The sequence below is a fragment of the Eulemur rufifrons genome, chromosome 7 (assembly GCF_041146395.1).
Source record: "Eulemur rufifrons isolate Redbay chromosome 7, OSU_ERuf_1, whole genome shotgun sequence".
NCBI lineage: Eukaryota > Metazoa > Chordata > Mammalia > Primates > Lemuridae > Eulemur > Eulemur rufifrons.
The window spans coordinates 125365227-125388662 of NC_090989.1; the positions used below are offsets into that span (position 1 = coordinate 125365227).

The 23436-nt window shown below is 36.1% G+C and overlaps 1 protein-coding gene across 3 annotated transcripts in view; it reads right to left on the reverse strand.

Moving 5' to 3' along the window:
• Positions 1 to 300: 300 nt before the first annotated feature.
• ANKRD28 (ankyrin repeat domain 28) overlaps positions 301 to 23436 on the reverse strand; it is a 112230-nt gene continuing 89094 nt past the window's right edge. For all 3 annotated transcript variants that reach the window (XM_069473267.1, XM_069473266.1, XM_069473268.1), the window contains 13 exons: positions 22260 to 22286; positions 21826 to 21900; positions 18696 to 18897; positions 15702 to 15789; positions 15366 to 15483; positions 14438 to 14657; positions 9177 to 9264; positions 9001 to 9084; positions 8220 to 8365; positions 7493 to 7575; positions 6983 to 7065; positions 5783 to 5874; positions 301 to 1116 (listed from right to left, as the gene is read on the reverse strand). In XM_069473267.1, coding sequence (XP_069329368.1) covers positions 830 to 1116; positions 5783 to 5874; positions 6983 to 7065; positions 7493 to 7575; positions 8220 to 8365; positions 9001 to 9084; positions 9177 to 9264; positions 14438 to 14657; positions 15366 to 15483; positions 15702 to 15789; positions 18696 to 18897; positions 21826 to 21900; positions 22260 to 22286 — 1593 coding nt within the window. In that variant the 3' untranslated portion in view covers positions 301 to 829. The remainder of the gene's footprint in view (positions 1117 to 5782; positions 5875 to 6982; positions 7066 to 7492; positions 7576 to 8219; positions 8366 to 9000; positions 9085 to 9176; positions 9265 to 14437; positions 14658 to 15365; positions 15484 to 15701; positions 15790 to 18695; positions 18898 to 21825; positions 21901 to 22259; positions 22287 to 23436) is intronic.

The following is a 23436-nucleotide window of genomic DNA, read 5'->3' on the forward strand; positions in this document are numbered from 1 at the left end:
TTTTTAAACAAAAATAGTTCAATTTAAAACCCAAAGCATTCAAAACTGGGCAACAGCCTGACCCCAATCTGTCTCAATGTCTCTTTCACAAGTATTTTCACCCATACTGCACCCAGTCAGCTGGTTTTCAATTCTAATATTATAAAAATTTGAAATTTTTATGTAAAAGAAAAAAATGTAAAAATACATCTGCTTTTTTTTTTTCCATGGAATTGAAGGCTTTCAGATGTTTTCTAAAAAAAAAAAAAATAAGTAAATCAACATCTAAAACCAAATCTCAGCTTCGTTTCCAGAAATATTAAAGTTTGGTTTAGGTAATGTTTCATTTTACCTACTTCGGTTTCCACAAAATGGCATTCTATTAAAAAACCTTTAAGTTATTTGGTCCTTTGGCAATTTGCTGTGCACATAACGACTACTGTACCAAACTTTTATTGCCTTTAAATTTAGTTGTAATTTTATTGATAAAATTTAAATCTAGTGTCCTTATTTCTTCTTTTACGATAGTGTTGCTTGTATAAGCAGGTTAGGGTGCACAGTGTCCCAAATTATTCATGGCGCTGCAAAATCAAATGAAACAATTCCACAAAGCAATTTGATAACAATGTGTTTTTCTCTGATCAAGTCTATTTCAAGATTCTAAAAGTTCCTTTTGTAAAACTTGCCTTTAAAACTCTTCTTCCTAATGTCATCACATTTCTTACATCGGCTCACTGTGCGATCTTTCCTCTTAGGTTGAATTTGTATGTGAATATGAAGTGCCTTTTCCCTGAAAAAGCACAGTTTGCAGTTTTAGTGTCCAAACTCCCTTAGACCCCGGCTCAGCCTCTCAATAGGTCTCAGAATCGGAGTCGTTGAGCTCATCCACGTCAGTGTATAAGTACTCCTGTTCCCCGCCAATGTTGTTGAAACTGCAATAGGAGCTAGGTTCATTCCTCATGATGGGCAAAGCTTCAAAGCTGACTGTTTTTGAGGTGTTGGTATAACGGTTAATGGCATTGAATGTCAGGGATGATAAAGGGCTACTTGATGAGACAGGCATCATGGTGGCCAAAATGAGAGCCAAGCAATCAGCCACATCCTTATTGGGAGCACAGGCCAAAGCTGGGGTATAGCCTAGAATTAAAGATAAAATTTAAAAATTAAACATCCTGAGACTTATTTCACTAAGTATAAGGAAATAAACTTAAGGAATTCACCTTTAGACATTATTTTAAATTACTCGGCTTATAATAAATTGTTTTAACCAGGATGATTCACAACTTTCCAATAAGTAGGGAAAAGAAAAAATAGCCATAGAAATCTGGGAGACCTTACAGACTAGATAACAGAAGAGGAAACTAAGAATGATTTTCCCAAGATCTCACAACTTATCCATATCCATCTCAATTCATAGAAGATACTGGGCTAGAATAAGAAAAAATATATAGATTGATAAATCTTCTTTCAGAATAGTGACTAGAGACTTACTGTTAATTCAGTTATGTCAGTAGGGCCTTACATACTGAGAAGTCTAAATGTGTACAGATTGAAGAAGGAGGCACTGGGCAGGTGCTCAAAAGATATGTGAAGAAATGACATTTGGTTGTCAATTTAACTTTTCTCTCACGGGGTCACAGTCCGTTGAAGAAAAACAGCAGATCAACTACCAAGAGTTGAACTCTAAAAACTACTAAATCAAAACAAATAGGAATTGTAAATGTTCCCTTTTGTAGCAGAAGATGACTGACCTCAGGCATAAGGCCCCAAAAAGTATCAACACAGCAAACTGAGGAGGTAACATTTGGTACCTCTGCTGGTACAAGACCCAGTCCTGATGCTGAACACAAAGTGTGATGCGAAGTTTTAATTATACCATATGGAACTTTAAAATCGTTCACACTTTCTATTTTAAGCCATGTGAAGCCAATAGGTATTTAGCAGGAAATGACTTGGTTTTGGTCTATAGCTTCATTTGCTGTTGTACATCTAGACGTTGTTTTCCCTATTGCTTACTACATTTACCCCAGTTTTAGCCTTCACACACATATGCATGTATTTATTAAAATATCACATTTGTTTTTTATGGTTGGGTGACTCATGCCTGTAATCCTAGCACTTTGGGAAGCTGAGGCGGGAGGATTGCTTGAGGCCCAGAATTCAAGATCAGCCTGAGCAACACAGCAAGACCCTGTCTCTCTCAAAAATTAAAAAAAAAAAAAAAAAAAATAGCTAAGTGTGGTGGTGCTTGCCTGTAGTCCTAGCTACTCAAGAGGAAGGTCAACTTGAGCCCAGGAGTTTGAGGTTGCAGTGAACTATGATGACACGACTGCACTCTCGTCCAGGCAGCAGAGTAAGACCCTGTCTCAAAAAAGCAAAGCAAAGCAAAACTAAACTAAACTAAACTAAAATCACATTTGTTTTTAGGCTGGGTACGGCGGCTCATGCCTGTAATCCTAGCACTCTGGGAGGCCAAGGCAGGAGGATTGCTTGAGCTCAGGAGTTCGAGACCAGCCTGAGCAAGAGTGAGACTCTGTCTCTACTGAAAATACAAAAATTAGCCAGGCATTGCAGCATGTGCCTGTAGTCCCAGCTACTCAGGAGGCTGAGGCAGGAGGATTGCCTGAGCCCAAGAGTTTGAGGTTGCAGTGAACTACGATGACGTCACTGCACTCCAGTTGGGACAACAGACCGAGACTCTGTCTCAAAAAACAAACAAACAAACAAAAAACATTTGTTTTTTAACTAGCTGAATGACTTTTAACAAACATTCAAATAACCACCATCCAAATCAAGAAAGAACATTACCAGTCTATCAGAAGCCCCACATATCCTCTACCCAATCACTATACCTTTCCATGTCCACAATGGTAACCACATTTCTGACTTATGTGGTAATCACTTCCTTGCTTTCCTTTCTACTTGTAGTCATAAACACTACAGTTTAGTTTTGATTTTTTTGGTACCTAATATAAATGGAATCATGCACTATGTACTATTTTATATTTTACATCTGGCTTCTTTTGCTTAACATTATGTGTGTGAGATTTATCAGTGTTGTACTTAACTGTACTTGGTTCATTTTCATTGTTACACAGTACTTCGATGTATGATTGTACCATGGTTTAGTTATACATTTTAACTATTGGGCAGATGCTGTTTCCAGTTCTCCTATATATTTTCATCTATGCTTGATAAAGAAAAAATAGTTTTTTTCCTCTTCATAAATTTTCCTTTTTGTCAAGTGTCAAAGGGAACAACTGATATTCCTCCAAGCTTGACAGAGTGGCTAAAGGGTGTGCATATTTTTGATTAAACCATATATGCTCAAAGTAACCAGGAGAGGGCCTCACTGCGCAGTTCTTTCAAAGGTTCTTCTGAAGGTCTGAGGGTACCTGCTGGGGCTGCTGGCAGGAAGAACCACTCATCAGACGTGCCATGATACCTTGGATGAGGGTAGGGTTGGGGGAAAAAGCATGTCTCAGGAGTGTTTTCCTGTCAGAATATGACTAAAACAAGGCTCCTGTCCTCTGCATGGGGTTTTATCCTTTAAAATGCACTCTCTGCTTAGAAAGTTCCTTCCGCACTTTCTACTTGTCCTTTTGATTTGACTTAGAAGTCACTTTTTGGGATGCTTTCTCTGATCCTGCAAAAAGGGGTTTGAAGATCCTTTTTTGTATGCTCATAGCATTCTAGATTTACTCCAAGTAAACTATTTCAAGTGCATCGTAACAGCCTGCTCACATTCATCTCCACTCAAGGGAGTAGACCATGTCTTCCATATTGCATATTCAGAACTTAGCACAGTGCTTGGTATGATCACTCATGCCACGAATATTCACTGAGCCTCTACTACGTCTGGGCACTCTTCTAAGTACTCAGAATACACTGGTGAATGCAACTGACAAAGATTCACTGCTCTTGTGGAGCTTATATTAGAGAGACACACAACATAATAAAAAAGTAAATTATATACAGTATGTTATTAATAGAAGCTCAATGAAAAAAATAAAAGAGGAAAGAGTAGAGTAGGTTAACAAGGACTGAGAATGCTGTGGTAGGGTACATAGCAAGCTGTAGTACAAATAAAGTAGGCCAGAATAGGCTTCGTTGAAAAGATGAAATTTGAGCTAAGATTTGAAACAGGTGAAAGATTTAGTCGAAGAATGCTTAGAGTTTTCCAGGCGGAGGAAACAGCCAGAACAAAGATCATAATGCACGGACAACCCTGCTATGGGGGCTGGCATGGCAAAATGAAGTGAGAGAAGGGAGAAGAACAGAAAATGAGATAAGAAATGTAATGGGGTAGAGGACAGATCATGTAGGGCCTTGTAGGTCACTTTAAGACTAGGAGTGAACCAAGATTCAGGAGTAACATGTTCTCATGTATTTTAAAAGGATCCAGATCAGGGTAGTAGCAGTAAAGAAAAAGTGGGCAGATTTGGGATATACTTTAGAGGTGGAATCAACACTATGTGCTGATGGACTGTATACTGGGTATGAGAGAGAGAAATCAAGATTGACCCTAAGGTTTTTGCCCCGAGCACCTATAAGGATGAGAAATGTCTTCAGCTGAGCTTAGGACAGCTATTTGAAGAGCAGGTTTGGTGAGGGGAGGGGAAAAAGGATTAATTAACAGTTTGGTTCTGGACATGTTAGGTTTGAGACTGTGAGAGGTCTGGCTGGAGATATAAATTTGGGAGTTCTCGGCATATGGGTGGTATTTAAAACCAAGGGACTAGATGAGATTACTTAGGGAGTAATTGTAGAGCTAGGGAAAGCAAAAAGAACCAAGGATTTAGTCCTAGAGACCTCCAATATTAAGAAGTTGGGGAGAAGAGGGAGAAATTTTATAAAAGAAATTGAGAAGGAATAACTAGTAATATAGAAGGAAAGCCAAGAAAGTGTGAGATCCTAAAAGCTAAGTAAAGAAACTTTAGCAAAGGAAAAGGAGTAATCAGTTGTGCCAAAAACTGCAAGTAAAATGAGCACTAAGAATGAACTCTTAGTTTAGTGGAGGTTGCTGGTACTCTTGATGAGAACAGTTTTGCAGAGTGTGTGTGTGTGTGTGTGTGTGTGTGTGTGTGTGTGTGTGGTGGTGGTGGTGGTGGTGGAGGAGGGGAACAAAGGCTTGACTGTAGAGGATTTAAGAGAGAATGAAAGAATGAGAGAGGAGAATAATTGGGGACAGCAAGAGAGCCAATTCTTGAGTAGTTTTGCTGCAAAGGGGAACAGAGAAATGTGGCAGCAGCTGGTAGGAGATGTGGGATTAATGTAAGATTCTCTAAGATGAGAAAACTAACATTTATATACTGATGGAAATAATCTAGGAAGAAAGCAAAACATTGTTATTGCAGGGCACAAAAGGGAAGAATGTGTTAAAGTGATATTCTAAAGGAGGGAAAAGGGGACAGGATCTAGTACATAGGACCTAGTGCATGAGTGGAAGGACTGGCTTTATGTAAGAATATGGCACTTATGTAGGACCTTGGTAAATATTGTTGAAAGATCAAAATCTTTGGCTACTAAGGTAAACGAAAGTGGTAAATATAAATAGCAAACACTGGCTTTGGTTTAATAGATGATATATGAATTCAGAATTTCATCTGTTAGATAAACTTTTCCTGTTTCTTTTGCTCTTAATTCCTTTGCCACAAAGTATTGTTCAATATTAACTTCAGCTCTCCTCTTTGACCAAAAAGAAATATTCAAGTTTATTTTACTTTAAATATGGATCATCAAAAGGTAAGAGCTTCTGGTAAGATACAGGTGAAGGGAAGAGAATACAGAAGAACCTACTTACCATTTTCATCTACTGCAAGCACACTTGCTCCTTTCCCCAAAAGTTCTTGAACCACCATTGTTAGCCCATTTCGGGCAGCAACATGCAGAGGTCTGGGGGCAAAAATTATACATGTACACATATGCGCATATACATATATACGTACACACACACCCACACACACACACACACATCTGGCTGTCAGAAGGCATTTCTGTCAAGTTGTAAAGACTCAGAGGTACAAACTTGAGGCACCTAGTCCTAATAGCAAAGATGGGCGTGGGGACAGCAGCACCTCTGTGCAGTGTACTGTCACACTGTACCAATGTGTGTAAGCTTTGTCATAGGCTCCACACCAGCAAGTTCCCACCTTCACCAAACCCTTTTGTTACTTTTCTTCTAAGACTTGATGTTTAAAAAGATTTTAACATTGAAACTGCATTCTTATGTTGAGAAATGAAGTTGGCAAACATATATAACAGAATATATAATAAAAACCGTAAACTGCAATAGCATATATTATAATGCATTGAAAAAAGTTTACAAGCCCCATGACTAATTTTTAGACCTTTAAGGGATTAACTGATCCCAGAACAGGAACCAATATTCTAAGATTTTTCTCTTTACCAAGTCTCAAAGTGGAACAGCAAATGAAAATCGGGAGAGAACAATGGGAGACACTGATCTAAGATCTCTGTCAGTCAATCTGGAGGTTGGCTGCTCACAGTATTAAGAACTTGATTCTTTCTGAAACCTCTTTAGCTTACAGACACATATAATTTCTTACCTCATTTATTGCTAGTGTCAAATAACATATTATTACGGCTGATTTCCATAAAATATACACAATAGTACAACTTTCCTTCCGAAAATTATGTGGGTAAATGGACTAAGAAAAATTACATTATTTCCATAAAATATACACAATAGTACAACTTTCCTTCCGAAAATTATGTGGGTAAATGGACTAAGAAAAATTACATTATTGTCAACATTGTAATAGAGTTTCAGTTCAAAAGCTTTTAAAATATTAATAATATGCCTTTATAATTGTGATGATTTTAAAAATGAGTTTTGTCAGTTGTAAACCTGTTCTTTACTTTTTAACTGATTCTATGACTGAGGCCTATTCCAACAGTCACATGCTAAAAAAATACCCATTTATCCTTTTTATAAAAAATTATAGGCCACAAAGTTTCATTAGACACTGCAAGTACTCACGTTTGCAAGGCTGCATTGGTTGCGTTGATGAGGTTTCTATCAGTTATCTTTTCCAGTATTAACAAGGCACTAGTTTCATGACCCTAAAATTGTGGCAAATAACTCTTAGAAACCTTAAACCATTAAAGATAAATTTACACACTCAGTAATCCCCAACCCTAGTCTATACAATATGTACAACACCATATAAATGCCATGAATCTTCCTGGCTAATACTTTAAAATATCTGTCCAAACGTATTGGGAGAGGAGGTAGGGGGAGAATTACTATAAGATTAAAAAAAGATGATAATTGTGTTTAGGCTTGTGTTCTAAAACTTATTTGGCTTACTGGAGACTTTTATACACCATGGTGCCCTAATAAGTCAGTATTTTTGTTCAAGAAACCTGATGCCAGTAATCATTAGAGAGGTTTGGTCCCCTAGGTCTGTTGATTTTAGAGAAATGAAAAAGCTTTTAATGTCACTGTTAATATTAACAATGAAAAGATGTCTTTAAAATGTGTACATACCTTGCTGCAAGCCAAATGGAGGGCGGTGTTTTTACTATTATCTTGTAAAGTCAGATCTGCACTAGCACTGCTAACCAGCATCTCTGGGAGGAAAAAGTGCATCAATTCTTATGTTTATGAACATGTTTCTTAGATTACCAATAACTCACTGTAGAGAAACGAAAATATAAAGCAAAAAATATCCCTCTCGCAAAAATTTAAGTGCAAGAAAAATATTATAATATATAATGTATACATACTCTAGTAGACTTATAGGACAATTTTGTTGTGTAAATCACAGACACTAATAACAGCAATTAACATTTACTTTGCGGGTGTGCACTAAATTTCAAATACTCTTTTATGTGCTCTGGATTTATAATAATTTATTTTACCCTCATAATAACCGTACAAAGCAGGTAGTTATTTTTCTCATTTTATAAATGAAAAAACTGAGGCATAAGGTCACTTAGCTGAAAGATCTAGGACTCACATTCAGGCAATCCGATTCCAGAGCCAGTGTTCTTAACCACTATGGTACACTGCCTTGGTAAAGTAGACTCTTCAATCAGTAAGGGCAAATTAAAACATTGTGTCCCTAAATGAAAATGCGGGTTGCAAGCAGGTAAAAGGTTTTAAGTCTTAGGAATGATGCAATAACTAGTGGAAGTCAGAAGGCTTGGGATCTAAGTTATACATAAGTGATATACATGCTTAGAAAAATAAAATTCTTAAACAGTTTCTTTACCAACTGTATTCGTTTGTCCATTTTCTGCAGCCATCATAAGAGGTGTTTTCCCAGAAGAGTCCACAGAATTGACTTGAGCATTATGGCTCAGCAGCAGCTGTAAACACTCCACATGGTCTGTGAAGGCGGCCGCATGAAGAGGAGTTCTGTGATATAGAGAAATTGAAATACCTGACTAAATCTGAATGTTATGTACATTGCAAAAAAATTATTCTTTAACTTATGACACGCAATTTTTAAGGGTTTACATATTAGGCTATAAAAACACTGGATACAAATAAGCTTAATGGAGCTTACTAATTTCTGCCATAGAAATCTGTATTTCAATAACAGGCCTTAATTAAGCTACTTATAAAATAGCTATAAAATAGCTAAAATAAACATTACATTTTTAAAGGGAAATTTGAAGAAAATTAATCCTGATCCAAGTATTGCCACCTATCACAACTGCTGGACTCTCTTCTAGCCTTTATTCCTATTTAGAAAACTGTTAACTTTGTTAAACAATGATCTTTGGGTAATAAATATAACATCTTAAAACAGGGTGAAATCCTTCAAAAAATAGTTTTAAAAGAGAGAGACTGGCTAAAAACTATAAATTAATAGAAAAGCATTTTATATAATGTAAAAAATAAGATTTTAGAACAATTTATACTTGTAAACACAAAAATCAACTTTCAATTAATAATGGGTTTTCTATAAATTTTCACACACTAGGGTAAGTAGTTAAAATTTTTTCCTGTTTCAAGTAAAACTATTTCCTACATAGCTGGATTCCTACCTTCCTTTTGAATCTGTGGCATTCACAATGCTGGCACCTAATGTATCAATTAACATCTCAGCAGCACCTTCGTTGTCATTTATCCTGTGTAAGGTAACAAAGTGATCATTCTCACAGCAATGGTTTATTTTTATTAAAAACTCAAACCAAATCTGATTTATTTTGGATTTACTTACACGGCACAATGCAATGGACTAAAAGCATTTCCTTCCGTTTTCTGGAAAACTTCCTGTTCTAAAAGAAGTTCTACACATGTCTCATGACCTAAGTAAATAAAAAAAAAACCCAGCTATTAAAATTTAAAAAAAGATATTAGCAAAAATTGAATATATATGTAAGTGTTTAAAGGGAAAAAGTATAAGTCCCTGCCCCTATCCTATCTCCCTGGTCCACTCTCTAGACTGTAACCACTGGTAACTTAATATTAGTTTCAGGAAACTTCTAGGCGTATACAACTGCACCCACACATACAGTTGGCCTTCCAAATCCGTGGTTCCGCCATCCATGGATTCAACTACCTGCAGACACAAAACATTTGGGGGAAAAAAATGGACGGTTGTATCTGTACTGAACATGTATAGATTTTTTTTTCCTTGTCATTATTCCCTAATCAATAGAGTATAACAACTATTTACATAGCATTTACATTGTATTAGGAATTATAAATTATCTAGAGATGATTTAAAGTATACCAGAGGATGTGTGTAGGTTATATGCAAATACTACACCATTTTAAAAGGCGAAAGATTTATACGATCTGAAGAGAAACCAGAGCATACTATACCATTTTATATAAAGGACTTGAGAGCATCTGTGGGTTTTGGTATGTACAGGAGGTTGTGGACTCAATCCCCCATGGATAAGAAGGAATGAATGTTCTTTCTTTCTTCTTCCTCTTCTTCTTTTTTTTTTTTTTTCTTTTTTGAGACAGAGTCTCTCTCTGTTGCCTGGGCTAGAGTGCCATGGCATCAGCCCAGCTCACAGCAACCTCAAACTCCTAGGCTCAAGCAATCCTCCTGCCTCCTGAGTAGCTGGGACTACAAGCGCGTGCCACCATGCTCAGCTAATTTTTTCTATTTTTAGTTGCCTGATTTTTTTCTATTCTTTAGTAGAGATGGGGTCTTGCTCTTGCCGGTCTTTTTTTTTTTTGAGACAGAGTCTTGCTTTGTTGCCTCCACTAGAGTGAGTGCCATGGCATCAGCCTAGCTCACAGCAACCTCAAACTCCTGGGCTTAAGCGATCCTACTGCCTCAGCCTCCCGAGTAGCTGGGACTACAGTTGTGCACCACCATGCCTGGCTAATTTTTTTCTATATATATTTTAGTTGGTCAGATAATTTCTTTCTATTTTTAGTAGAGACGGGCTCTTGCTCTTGCTCAGGCTGGTCTCGAACTGCTGACCTCGAGCGATCCACCCGCCTCGGCATCCCAGAGTGCTAGGATTACAGGTGTGAGCCACCGCGCCCGGCCTTCTTGCTGGTCTTGAACTCTTGACCTCGAGCGATCCTCCTGCCTCGGCCTCCCAGAGTGCTAGGATTACAGACCTGAGCCCATGGAGCCTATCCTATACTTTCTTTTTTTATGGAAATGGCATGTTTTGTTCTGCAGCTTGCCTTTTTTTCCCTTAAGCACGAAATGAGGTTTATGGAGGAAAGGAGGACAGGATTATAGAGCAAGAGCAAGAGCAAGACACATTAGCCACAGATGACAAACGGACGGACCCCTTGTCATAACAAAAAGGCTGCAACTTGCTTTTACTGAATTGTTATCTATTCCTTCCATAAGAGCATATAGAAATCTTATTCTTTAATGTTCCAAAGAGTTTCACAGTATCAGTATATGATAAATAATTTTTAGGTATTGCTACTTGCCAGTTTATTTTATTTATTTATTTATTTTATTTTATTTTTTGGTAGAGATAGGGTCTCACTATAGTGGCCCAGGCTAGTTTCTAACTCCTGGCCTCAAGTGATCCTCCCATCTCCACCTCCTAAAGTGCTGGGATTACAGGAATAAACCACCACCTGCAGCATGATTACCCTAACATTCTCAAACAACAGCTCAACTTAAACTTTATTCTATAATTGTTTTTACCAGAAAAATAATGGCGAAATCTAGAGATATTTTTGCTTATCACAACTGAGGATAGGAAAGTGCTACTGGAAACTAATGGGCAGAAGCCAGTGATGCTTTTAAACATTTTGCAATACACGGGGCAGTCCCTCATAACAAACAATTATCTGGCCCAAAATGTCAATAGTGCTGAGGTTGAGAAATTTTGCTTTAATTCTATCTTTCCAAATGTTAACTTGTTATTAAGAAATAGCAATGGAAAGTCATCCAGTATTGACTTAAGAGCCTTCCATTCTCCTCATATGTGGGTTCTTAAGGTGTGGCCTGGAGAACCCTGGGATGATGTTGCAAAGGCATGAATACAGCTGCAGATATATAAGAATTGAACTATTCTCTTAAACTAGCCATTAACGAGAATTTACTACTCTTTTCATTTAAAAAAGTTCTAGAAAATAGTTATTTATAAAAATGTTATTTATATTAACATAATAGATTTATTATTTGTAAAGAAATAAATGTTTAAATTTCACAGTTCCAATTTCTAATACAGTCAATATTAATAGCTATAACCCTACAGATCCTGAGACCAAAAGGTTTGAGAACCACTATCTGACTAGAGTCAGACTGAGAAAAGGGGAGCATTCAGGCTCTTGGTTACCTGCAGAAATCAATACTGGGTGATATCAAGTAGACACTCTCATCACTTTGTATCATAGTTTATGAAATATACAACTGATCCATCCACCTTTTGATGTTTTGGAAGGCTTTTCTGAAGATGTTTAGAGCTTCATAAAAATTAATAAATTTTTAAGAGGAACAAATAAGGTAAGTACTCAATTTCTATGAATAATGACTATATAAACTAAAATTTTAAATTTCAGCCTGATTTTTTCTAAAACTTGGCTATCACTTCATTTTAATTTTGGGAGAAAGGTTGTTTTCTGTTCTTTTGGAGTGCTTCCAATCTTCTTTCCAGCTGTACAATAATTACTACTAGTCAAAGTAAAACCATTTTACATATTCTACTTTCAGAATGCCAAATTATAAAACAGGCTTATGGCTATAAATATGGCATTAATTTTAGGCTGTCTGTATAGTCTCTTATTGCATATAGCCAACACACCATTTAATTCCTTATAGCTCAATTCAGAATCACAATTTTGCTACAGTCTGAAAATTAGACACATCTGTTATGATCTTCAAATGGTAACCAGGCATGTAGTTCATGCAAAATTCTGTCTCTTGTACAAAATGCCTTACAGAGTCTAAATTTAGCAGTAATAGAGTAGGAACTCACTTCAGGGAAACAGTGTTCTACATATAGACCTGTTAAGAAATGTTATAATACAGAGCAATTCTCCAAAGGACAGTTATGGCAGTGTATTTACTAAATGCTCTACCTGAGGAAAAAAACTTCACTGTGTGATTTTTCCGATGGTTAATTCTCACCGGTATATTAAAAAAATCAAGCAGGGTAAATCTTTGCTTCAAAATAGTTTTATCTCACTGACTTTATAAACAAAGATCACACATCTGTGGATGTTTTCCCACTATATTAGATATTTTGGGTTTTCCTTATACTTGTAAAATGTTAAGTCACACTATAAAAACATATCAAATATCAACAGCAAAATACAGCATCTTTTTTGATTTAGCACTGTTTGGCCACTTCATTACACTCATTAAAAACCAGGTTTTAGGCTAGGCACAGTGGCTCATGCCTGTAATCTCAGCACTTTGGAAGGCAGAAGCAAGAAGACTGCTTGAGGCCAGGAGTTTGAGACCAGCCTGGTCAACATTGCTAGACCTGTCTCTACAAAAACAAAAACAAAACAAAACCAACCAACCAAACAACAAACCAAACAGGCTTAGTAAGTTGAAATGGGAAAAAGAGAAGTCAAATTCCAAAGGTTTTATAGTTTTCAAAACCGGTTAAGGATCTGAGGTAGTAAAAAGGAAACCAAGTAAACTAAACTTTTTGAATTAGCAATAGATGTAACCATTTAAGTTTTTTATAGTACCATCAGTACTCAGTTGAAGATGACCAATAGTTGTCACGGGACCATCTTCAAGAAAAGCCCAAAACTTTCTCACAACAAAAGAATGGAACTCTCAACTCTGGCATAGGATTAATATGAAAATCAAAATAGTATATCTCAGAAATACTTGTGAAAACATTTAATAGTAATTCTGCAAGATTCAGAATTCTCCTCTTTCACCATAACTCAACAACATTATTTGTCAGAATGGCTCCCAGCGAAAAGAACCATGAAGCGGCATCCTACACAAAGAAAACCTCAACTCTCTGGTAAAGGCAGTTAGATGGTTGTAGAATAGATACTTACTATACTTACCTATTTTAGCAAATAGATATTTAACTAAAGATACAACTTATATTTTCTCTACATTTTGAGGGAAAGTTGTTAGAACTGTGGATTACAGCTTTGTAGAGATGCTGTCATAACTTAACGTTTATTTCAAAGCTACAGAGAAATTCAAAACAAATTTTTAAAACCTCTTATTTCTTTGCTAAAGAAAGCCTTGACCTCAAACTTTGATAGGAATGATGCTTGCACTATATGTAATACACTTGAGTGTTTCCTAAAATGATAAAATCTCTGGCTCTGCACAAGGAAAATATTAGTATCTCAATTTGCTTCATTATTTAAATTTTAATTTGTGACATTCTGTAAGCCAAACTCCATTTTAACATCTATTCCTTAAAAAGAGCTTTATGTTTCCCTGAATGACCTTTTGTGAGGTCTGTAAAAGGGATTACTGTGAGTATGAGCCTCAAGGAAGCCAAAAGTAAGTCTGTTCTAACCATGTAGCAAAGTTAACCCATTAAAGTTTCTAATTCTAAGATCTGCTAGGGTTTCATTCCTTTAAAACATTGAGCATATACGCTAGGGGTGATGTAAGGATCTTATATTGTGATATACTCAGAATAAACATACAGAGATTTCAGTTTAGAATGTGATGCATTTCATTGTTTCTCCTAACCTTGGTCATTTTTTCCTAATACAAGTGTATTTACAAAGTAAAAACAATTACCAAAATATAAGCATTCTATATAAAAACAGTGGAAATATTGCAAAAACTTCTTAAAAGGGCAAAATATTTGCTGAAATAAAGGTCTAAGAAAAACTTATCGCAAAACACCTTTGACAACTACTCAGTTTTAGCATGACAATAGGAGTGAGCTATAACTATATAGTAGATTGTTCCTAAGCTTCCTATAAATCTAAACTTTAAGTTTGCCTTATAAATATGTCATTCTCATTAATATCAGAATTATTATAATTAGTTATCTCTTCTCAGCACATAACAGGCATTTGATACAGGTTTATATCTGTATACTTAACCGTTGTAGCAAGCCCAGTGAAGTGCTGTATATCCATGATTGTCTGTTATGGCTGGATTTGCATCCACAGATGCTGCTGACTGCAAAAGGGCTCCAAGAACACCAATATGTCCACAGGCAGCTGACAAATGTATAGGTGTCCGGCCCCTGCTATCCCGAAGTAAGCACTTAGCACCATGTTGAAGTAATGCATCTACACATTCTTCATGGCCAGTAACTGCCTGAAAGAATAATAATTTACATCTAGTCAAATATATTATGTTAAACACTACATGCCAACTTTAGCTAATTTAAAAAATTTCAAGTCCATACTCCCCATACCCTTCTATCAATTAAGGCCATTTATCATTTTCTGAGTAATTCTGTATTTTTATTGGAAGTGGTTTAAAAATTCAGTTAGTGGGGGGTGGGGTGGGTATATTCACACCTAATGGGTACAGTGTGCACTGTCAGGGGGCTGGGCACGCTTGTAGCTCTGACTAGGGCAGTGCAAAGGCAATATATGTAACCTAAACATTTGTATCCCCGCAATATCCTGAAATTAAAAAACCTCAGTTAAAGCAACAACTTTGTCAAAACACAAGTTGTACAAAAAACAGGAAGAGAGAAACTTGTAATTCAAAGAAAATATTTCAAAGGTAAAAAAGATAAAAATGTATTAAGAATAGGTAAGATAATGGGAAAAAGTCAAACTGACATTAATTCTACTCAAGGTTTTAAAATTTTGTTCTAACATTATCGTTCTCTGGATTAAGTTGTACTTTGTGATTGTTCAAAATTAGCATTTAAAAACTAAGATACTAAAGGAAATAGTAAAGATTACTTGATAAAAAATTTAATGGAGAAAAATAAACATAACCTAGGTTCAGTTCTAGGTAATATGAGGTCAGAAAAGCTTTTTGAAAGGAAATGAGAATAATTTTGCTTACCCCTCTATGTAGTGCTGTCCTTCCCCATTTATCTTTGGCATCTACATTTGCTCCTTTGTTTAGCAGTGAGTAAACACAGTCTGTGTGCCCGTTAAGAACAGACAGCATCAGAGGCGTTCTGAGAAACAACAGGAATATGTTTATGCTATCACTTAAGACTATATTCTATGGTTTTCTAAATATGCCTTTTGTGACACTAATTTAATGTATACTTAAATTAAAAAACTATGTTTGATGTTACTCAGTTACATACTGTGAAAGACTTACTAAAATAGGAGCAAAAGCATGAAGATTAACAATCATCCTAAAAATAATTTAAAAATTATTGAAACTTACTGTCCATTTCCATCTTGAATATCTACTGCATTCTGTGGTTCTGCGTTTCCTATTAATAGTCGTAAGCATTCGGAATGACCATTTGTTGCTGTAAAGTGAAATTTTAAAATTTCAGTAATTATATATAATGATAAAATAGAAAATGTCTACCTGAGAGCTCATCTTCTAGAAATTAATTTTGGGATAGTTTCACTGAATTTAGTATGCAAGAACGAAAACTATAGGTACAAAGAAGGTTTCTATTGCCTTTGGTTATTAAAGCTGAATTGATATAAATTCTGCATGGCAAATCATGGAAGTCAGGCTGCTTACCTAGCACCCATCCTTAATCATCTGCCTTGTTAAAAGAATGCTCATTTTATGTAGTTCCCTGGCAATGTGGTCAGGAAGAGTGGCTTGCCTCTAGTCAAGGGATGATACCATGATTAGACCAAGTCAATCATAACCACTCCATTCGCCTCTGACAGTGATCAGTTTTGAGGTGAGCACATGTTTGAGACCTGACCACTGAAAGGCTTAGTAAAAGGCTTCTAGGAAATCCTTTTATCCCTGACAATGAACCCCTACCCTTTTTCTTTTCTGATTTTAGACACGATCCCGTAAAGTAGCAGCAACCATTTGTGACACGAATGCAAAGGCAAGAGAACAGAGAATGGTCCAGAGCTCTGGCACCACTGCAGAGTCAACCAACCCTGGAACTGTATCTATCTTCAGACATTTTTATGTGAGAGACTAAACAATGGTCACTTAAGCCACTTTCAAAGTACTCTGTTACTTAGGGCTGAAAGAATTTCAAATGAGATATATATATAGTAAAAAAAAATGATACATCTAAAGAATATATTTGTAAATCTAAATACATAAAATGGGCAATAGTACAGAAGTAGCTTAAAGAAAACAGAAAAATTTTAAAATAAATCCCCTGCAAAATTCAGGTCCTACTCATATATAATGAAGTTTGAAGTTTAAAAGAAATATATAAGAAAAATACATTTTGCACATAATGATGAAGAAAGCAATGTCTATCACTATTCCTCCTAAGTAAAAGATGACAAAACTGGTGAAAGCAAGCTAGGTGCTGAATATTCTATTAATATAGTTCTTTTTTTTTTTGAGACAGGGTCTCACTTTGTCACCCAAGCTTGAGTGCAGTAGTGTAATCACAGCTCACTGTAACATCGAACTTCTGGGCTCAAGGGATCTAACCGCCTCAGCCTCTCGAGTAGCTGAGACTACAGGAGCACACCACCATGCTCGGATAATTTTTCTTTTCTTTTTCCTTTTTCTGTAGAGATCAAGTCTCATTCTGTTGCCCAGGCTGGTCTAGGACTCCTGGTTTCAAGTGATCTTCCCATCTTGGCCTCCTAAAGTGCTGGGATTACAGGCATAAGCCACTGTGCCTGGTCTCTACAGTACTTTCTGATAGCTGTATTATTATAAATTTTAAGTTATTAATTATGACTTGTGGCTCAAAATCACTACCCCTCCCACGCTAGCCCAATCTGTATGCTGCACTCTGCCAGCAGTTCTTATAAAACCTGGAGATAGTTCAAGGAGATCCTATTTGGCCCATCATTTTAAAAATCACAGCGCACAGTAGCTACTAATTAAGTATTTGTGTCCTATAAGTTCAATATCAAACACCAGGCTTAGCATCACCATGGGGATGCTAAGGTTAACCTCCAGAAAAAAAATCTCAGTGTTCTTTTCAGGACTTAGGAATAATAAGATGTTCCTTAGCAGACTTCCAAATCTGAAAGGCATCCATATAACCAAGGCTTGTATTTATTGAAAAGGTAGGCACTAACAGTATCCTGGCTCTCTTTTTTGTAGGTAGGACTTATGCTGGACTATATGGCATCAGCCAGCTACTGCTGTAGTGTCTTAGCTCAATATTTATCTATTAAGAGTATAACTACTTCATGAAAGCTTTAAATTAGCTCTGCCTATAATCTGTTGCAACATAATTCTTCTAGTTGTAGACCGATATATACATATTTGTATTTATATTTTATTTCTAAATTTTTCTAGAGACAGGGTCTCATTATGTTGCCCAGGCTGGACTCAAACTCCTGAGCTCAAGTGATCCTCCCATCTCAGCCTTCCAAGTAGCTGGGACTTGGAAGTCAACTTTGCAGACTGATATATAACTTAACTTTTTTTCAGAATAAGATAATAGAAAGTGATAGCATTTTAACCTCTTGTTCAAACCATGAAGTGTGTGTGTGTGTGTGTGTGTGTGTGTGTCTCCATTATTAAAATATTTATCTCTGAACCCTGCTTGATAGTTTTGAAAGGCTGCTTTGGGAGCAATGGTGGGTGTGTTTAATCAATAGTCTTTTAAAATGCAAGCTTCCCCCAAAAAACTAGAAATAAAATCCAAGATGTATATTCAAATGTATTCTTAAGGTCACTCTATAAAAACAGACTAAATGAACTGAATCTAATCACATAAAGATAGCCTACTGGGGATACAAAAAATACTTGCCTAAGATTTCCTTAATTACACCAGTCTTGATTATTTAAAATGAATACTACCTTATAGAAATTTCTGTAGACAGTTGTGAATCTGCATATACTAGTGATATACAGCTGGTACCAAGTCATTTCAATGACTTGGTTATAGATCTTTGCATTTAATATATCTGCTACTTCATAAATCACAACGTCGAGTAGTTCTTGCATAAAGTAGGGGTTCTATAAGTCTGTCTGAATAAATGTTTAATGCAGTACACTGGTAAAATAAGTCAAAATGCTTATAAATTGTTAAAGAACTTCAGAAGTTAAACTATTACATAAATCTAATTTCTAAGGCAGACAATGATTTTTTAAGTGATTACAGTCTTGCTTTTGATTTTCCCCCAAGAATACAATCATTCAACCATTTAAAGTCAAAAATTTTAAGATAATTACTAGCAATACTAAATACTGGAAATAGAAAAAGAGAAGAATATTAGATGGTGGCAAATAAATCAAGCATAATATTTGGCATACCTGCTGCATGTATAGGTGTTCTCTTCAAAATGTAATCTTTTACTAAAATTGAGGCTCCCTGATTAATGAGTACATCCACACATTCAACATGGCCCTTAAATGCTGCAAGATCTAAGGGTGTTCTTCCACTACTATTTCTCACATCAAGATCTAACAAAGACTGTACCAACACTTCCAATGCTTGATGGTGACCATGATAGGCCTAAAAATAAATAAAAATATAAATTAAAAAAAAATACATATTTAGACTGACTTTCCAAATAGTTTAGAAACTGTAAATAAGAAAACTTATCTTCACATTATTTTATTTGAGATAATTCAAAACTTCAGTACTCAGAAACTACAGATTTTTCTAACAATAAACATAGTAGTCTACAATGTTAGGGAACAGGTATTCTGCAAACAATAAAAGTTCAAATGACAGGTAATCTTTTTATGAATATACAATGCTTGGTTCACGGCAGAAAACTCAATGGATGTGTGACATGAATTCATTTAAAGCTTTGATTCTAAGTCTATGATACCAAAGCCCACCTTTTCAATCACAGTTCAGTGCTCTACATGAACTCCAGAGAGGGCCAGCAACTTGAGTTGAGTCAGTGCTTGAATCTTCTGATTTTTCAAATTAAAGTGACTACCCTGACCTCATAATGTGCTATAGCTCAAAAATAAGCATTTCTTTTAGCAAAGAAATACTTATTAACTGCGCTGTTTGAGTATCTGCCACATACCAGGCATTTTCCTAACTATGTAAGAGTAAGGTTTGAAGATTTGTCAGACTGAAGCCCCCTTCTTTACCCAGTCTGATAAAGGGGCTTCCCAGATAATTCATTTCAAAATCCAACATGTCAACTGAGCATGTATTATTTACACTGGACAGGATGCTGAGCAGGACATGAAGCAATAATAAGCTTCAAGGGACCATAAAGCCATTTCTTACGGAAAATACCAAGCAAGAGATAAATTTGCTCTGGGCCTTACTGATCTCTTTGATGTTTCTGTGGTAGAAGGCTTAACTATCACAAGCTCGACTACCTCAAGGATTAAAGTGACTGTTGATTACAAAATTCTATGGTTCTCAGACCACATTTAACTTTGCTCCTCAATACCAGGTCAATGAAATTATGCTATTAAAAGAATGAACTCTGAGGAAACCCACAATATATGTAGATGATTGTATAAAAAGGAGAGAAAATAAGGATGACAAGGAGCCATGATGATTTGTCATAGGACTCTTCCTCTCACAATGTCCTTGTATAGGACGGAGCCTGTATGTCTAGAAGCAAGACATGAATAAAGACGAGTTTCCTTGAGCCTCTGGCCAGTATGTTTTCACTGCACTGAGCTGTCCTGAATGGGAGCATTTGGAACGAAAAACTACTTCAAGTAACTTCTGAAAACCTCCTAGAGATAGATACAAAATGCAAAAGTGGTGGTATAATCACATTTCACTGAGTCTAATTACTAAATTACAAAATTTCCATTTCAGCTTAAAAACACTATTCAATACACCCTTATTCACAGCAGCACTTATTCACAATAGCCAAGAGATGGAAGCAACTCAAGTGTCAAATGCCAGATGAATGGATAAACTAAATGTGGCATTTCCTTAACAATGAAATATTATTTAGCCTTAAAAATGAAGGAAATTCTGCCACATGCTACAAGACAGATGAACCTAAAGGCAGGTGAAATAAGCCAGTCACAAAAAAAGAAATACTGTATGATTCTACTTAAATGAGCTATCTAGATTAGTCAACTTCATAGGAACAGAAAGTAGAACGGTAGTTGCCAGGGGCTAAAGGGAGGCAGAAATAGAGAATCGTTTGTTTATTGGGTACAAAGTCCCAGTTTTGCAAGATAAAAAGATTCTGGAGATTAGTTGTACAATAATGTGAATATATTTAATACTATTTAACTGTACACTTAGAAATGGTCAAGAAGGTAAATTTTGTGCTTTTTTTTTTTTTTAACCACCACATGAAAAAATCTGACGCCCCCCAAAAAAAGTAACTGAGAGAGAGAGGAAAAAAACCACTAATCAATGTAGAGTGCATTGTTAATGTACAGGCACAAAAAGAGAAACTTGCCAAATTGGGGGGTGGGGAGCCCACAAACGTGAAATTTCTAAAGAAACATCATTAAGCTAATAAGAGAGTCCTACAGACTGCAAGACTTTCGGGACCCTTTAACATGCTATTTGTTGAATCTCCATGAGGGGGAAATAATCTGGCACCTTGTAAGTGGCTCAAGAAATGACAGTTCTTTTATTATGGACAGAATGATGATGACAATGCAAGAACGCCTAGTCATCTGCTCAGACTTCACTTCTTGCCACCAATAGGCTAGTTTCTCCATGCTGGCTTTGCCTTTTCAGGGTTCTTACTATGCAAGTCTAGGAGAGGTGACAGTGTTTTCAAGGACTCAAAAGGCAAGGAAGCAGGAAGCTTCAAGAATGCTTTCTTAGTTATTCAGAACATAAGAAATACTAGTGGGGAGAAAGGGGCAGAAAGAACAAAAAATCCAATGTATGTGTATCAGTGCAAGGAGAATATTAAGATAAAAGATAATAGTACATATGAAAAGAAATAATTAAAGGATTACTGAACTTGTAGTGATCTACATTAAATTAGGGATACATCCTTATAAGCATTTTACTATGTTTAAAATGAGACGTCTCACAAACAGCTAGTGACAGTACCCTCATCTCCTGATTCTGAAAGTCCCCTCTGCCCTCCCCAACTGTAATATGTTTTGTTTCAAAAATAAATTCTTTCAATATAGAAAGAGCTAGATTGAGCTCTACTTGAAATTTCCTAAGGTAATTCATTCCCTTTAAAGAATTGTCACACTCTTCCCTAACCTTTTCACTTAGTGACTGACACTGAGAGGACAAATTCAAAGGAATACCAAGGACCAAAGACCACTGTTTACACACAACACACACACACAAGCAAAAACCAGAAAACAGTACATTAAGAATTCTCTGAATTAAAAAAGTTCTTAAACTTTGAACTATGATAACTATTACACAGACCAAAAGTTCATGGTACTAGTTTGAGTCAACACAAATAGGTATTAGACATTTTCAGTAAACTAGCCATCAAGGTGCTATGAAGGTAGTACTCACAGCCAAGTGTAAAGGGCTTATTGTTGCTCTATTATCTGAATCACTCAGCATATCTGTCCCCGAGGTCTCCATTAACTAAAAAAGAAGAGGTATTTTAAATGTCACAAAGATGTACTTCAGCAATTTTTCTCCCCACCTCCCAGTTCAAATCCATTTACAGTATAAATTGATAACTCAGCAAGTTCATAAAACAGGATCATCACCAAAGTGTGGTAAGGACTATGGAATAAGAGCTTTGAAGAAGTGCTATCAACTAAGTTTGGGGGAAATGCTATTTAACTATCGCCAAGTAAACACCTTCCCTCCCTCTGCATACATGATTTCTGTCACTATCTTTGCTCCTATGGATATGTAAAAACAGCTTTGGCTCTAATGAGACCAAAGAAATAAATATAATATTCTAACTGGCAGAGGAGAAATTGACTAATACTTACAACATCTAAAGGAGTTTCACTTGCAATCTGAAATAAAGGTTAAAAAAACGAAAATATTTAGTTTAGAAAGTATTCATATATACAAAGTCTCTAACATTGGGCTTTGTTAACTTCTATTCAAAACCTGTGCTTCCTTTGCCTCCAACAAAATTAAGTCTTTTAAATAAACAATTTTACATTACAAAAGACCACAAATCTACATACATAGGTCTAAAATTTTAGCCTTTAAGATCCATAATAACCTAAGAGAATATGTTATTTTTGCAGTAGGATTCTAAGTGCTATATTCAATATGTCAACCTTCTTTTTCTTTTATATACACTCTTCTTGAATTTTATTTCCCTTTGAAGGGAAGCAAAGTTTAATATAATTTATAAGGTAAGTCTAAATAAGAGTATCTTTAACCTAAAGCACTGGTTACACATGAGTAGTTTTTTTTTTTTTTTTTTGAGACAGAGTCTCACTCTGTTGCCCAGGCTAGAGTGAGTGCCGTGGAGTCAGCCTAGCTCACAGCAACCTCAAACTCCTGAGCTCAAGCGATCCTCCTGTCTCAGCCTCCCGAGTAGCTGGGACTACAGGCATGCACCACCATGCCCGGCTAATTTTTTCTATATATATTTTTAGTTGTCCGTATAATTTCTTTCTATTTTTAGTAGAGATGGGGTCTCGCTCTTGCTCAGGCTGGTCTTGAACTCCTGAGCTCAAACGATCCGCCCACCTCGGCCTCCCAGAGTGCTAGGATTACAGGCGTGAGCCACCGCGCCCGGCCTGTGAGTAGTTTTTAATTTGCCCCTTACTTTCCTTCTGGTTTGGCAAAGTGGGGTGAACGGTATGTATATTCTCAAAAGAGACCACAGTTGAAATAAAAACTTCCTTTGCAGAAGCAGAGTCTCCCTTATTAGAAGGGATTGTGAATAAATGGGCCTTTCGAACGTCTGTAAATGTAAGGAGGAGAACTTCCTCTCATAGGGACTTTCATTTCTTACATGACACATGGTTATAGTTCCTCAGAAATTCATGAAAAATATTTATTTAAAGGAGCAGGAGAAGTAAATGCTATAGACACAGACATGGGTTAATAATTAGTCCTCTCCAGGGATCTACTTTTATCCTTTTTCCTTTCTTTTTTGAAAAGGAAAAGGGAATAAGAGATATCTTACTAAGGCAAGTATAAATT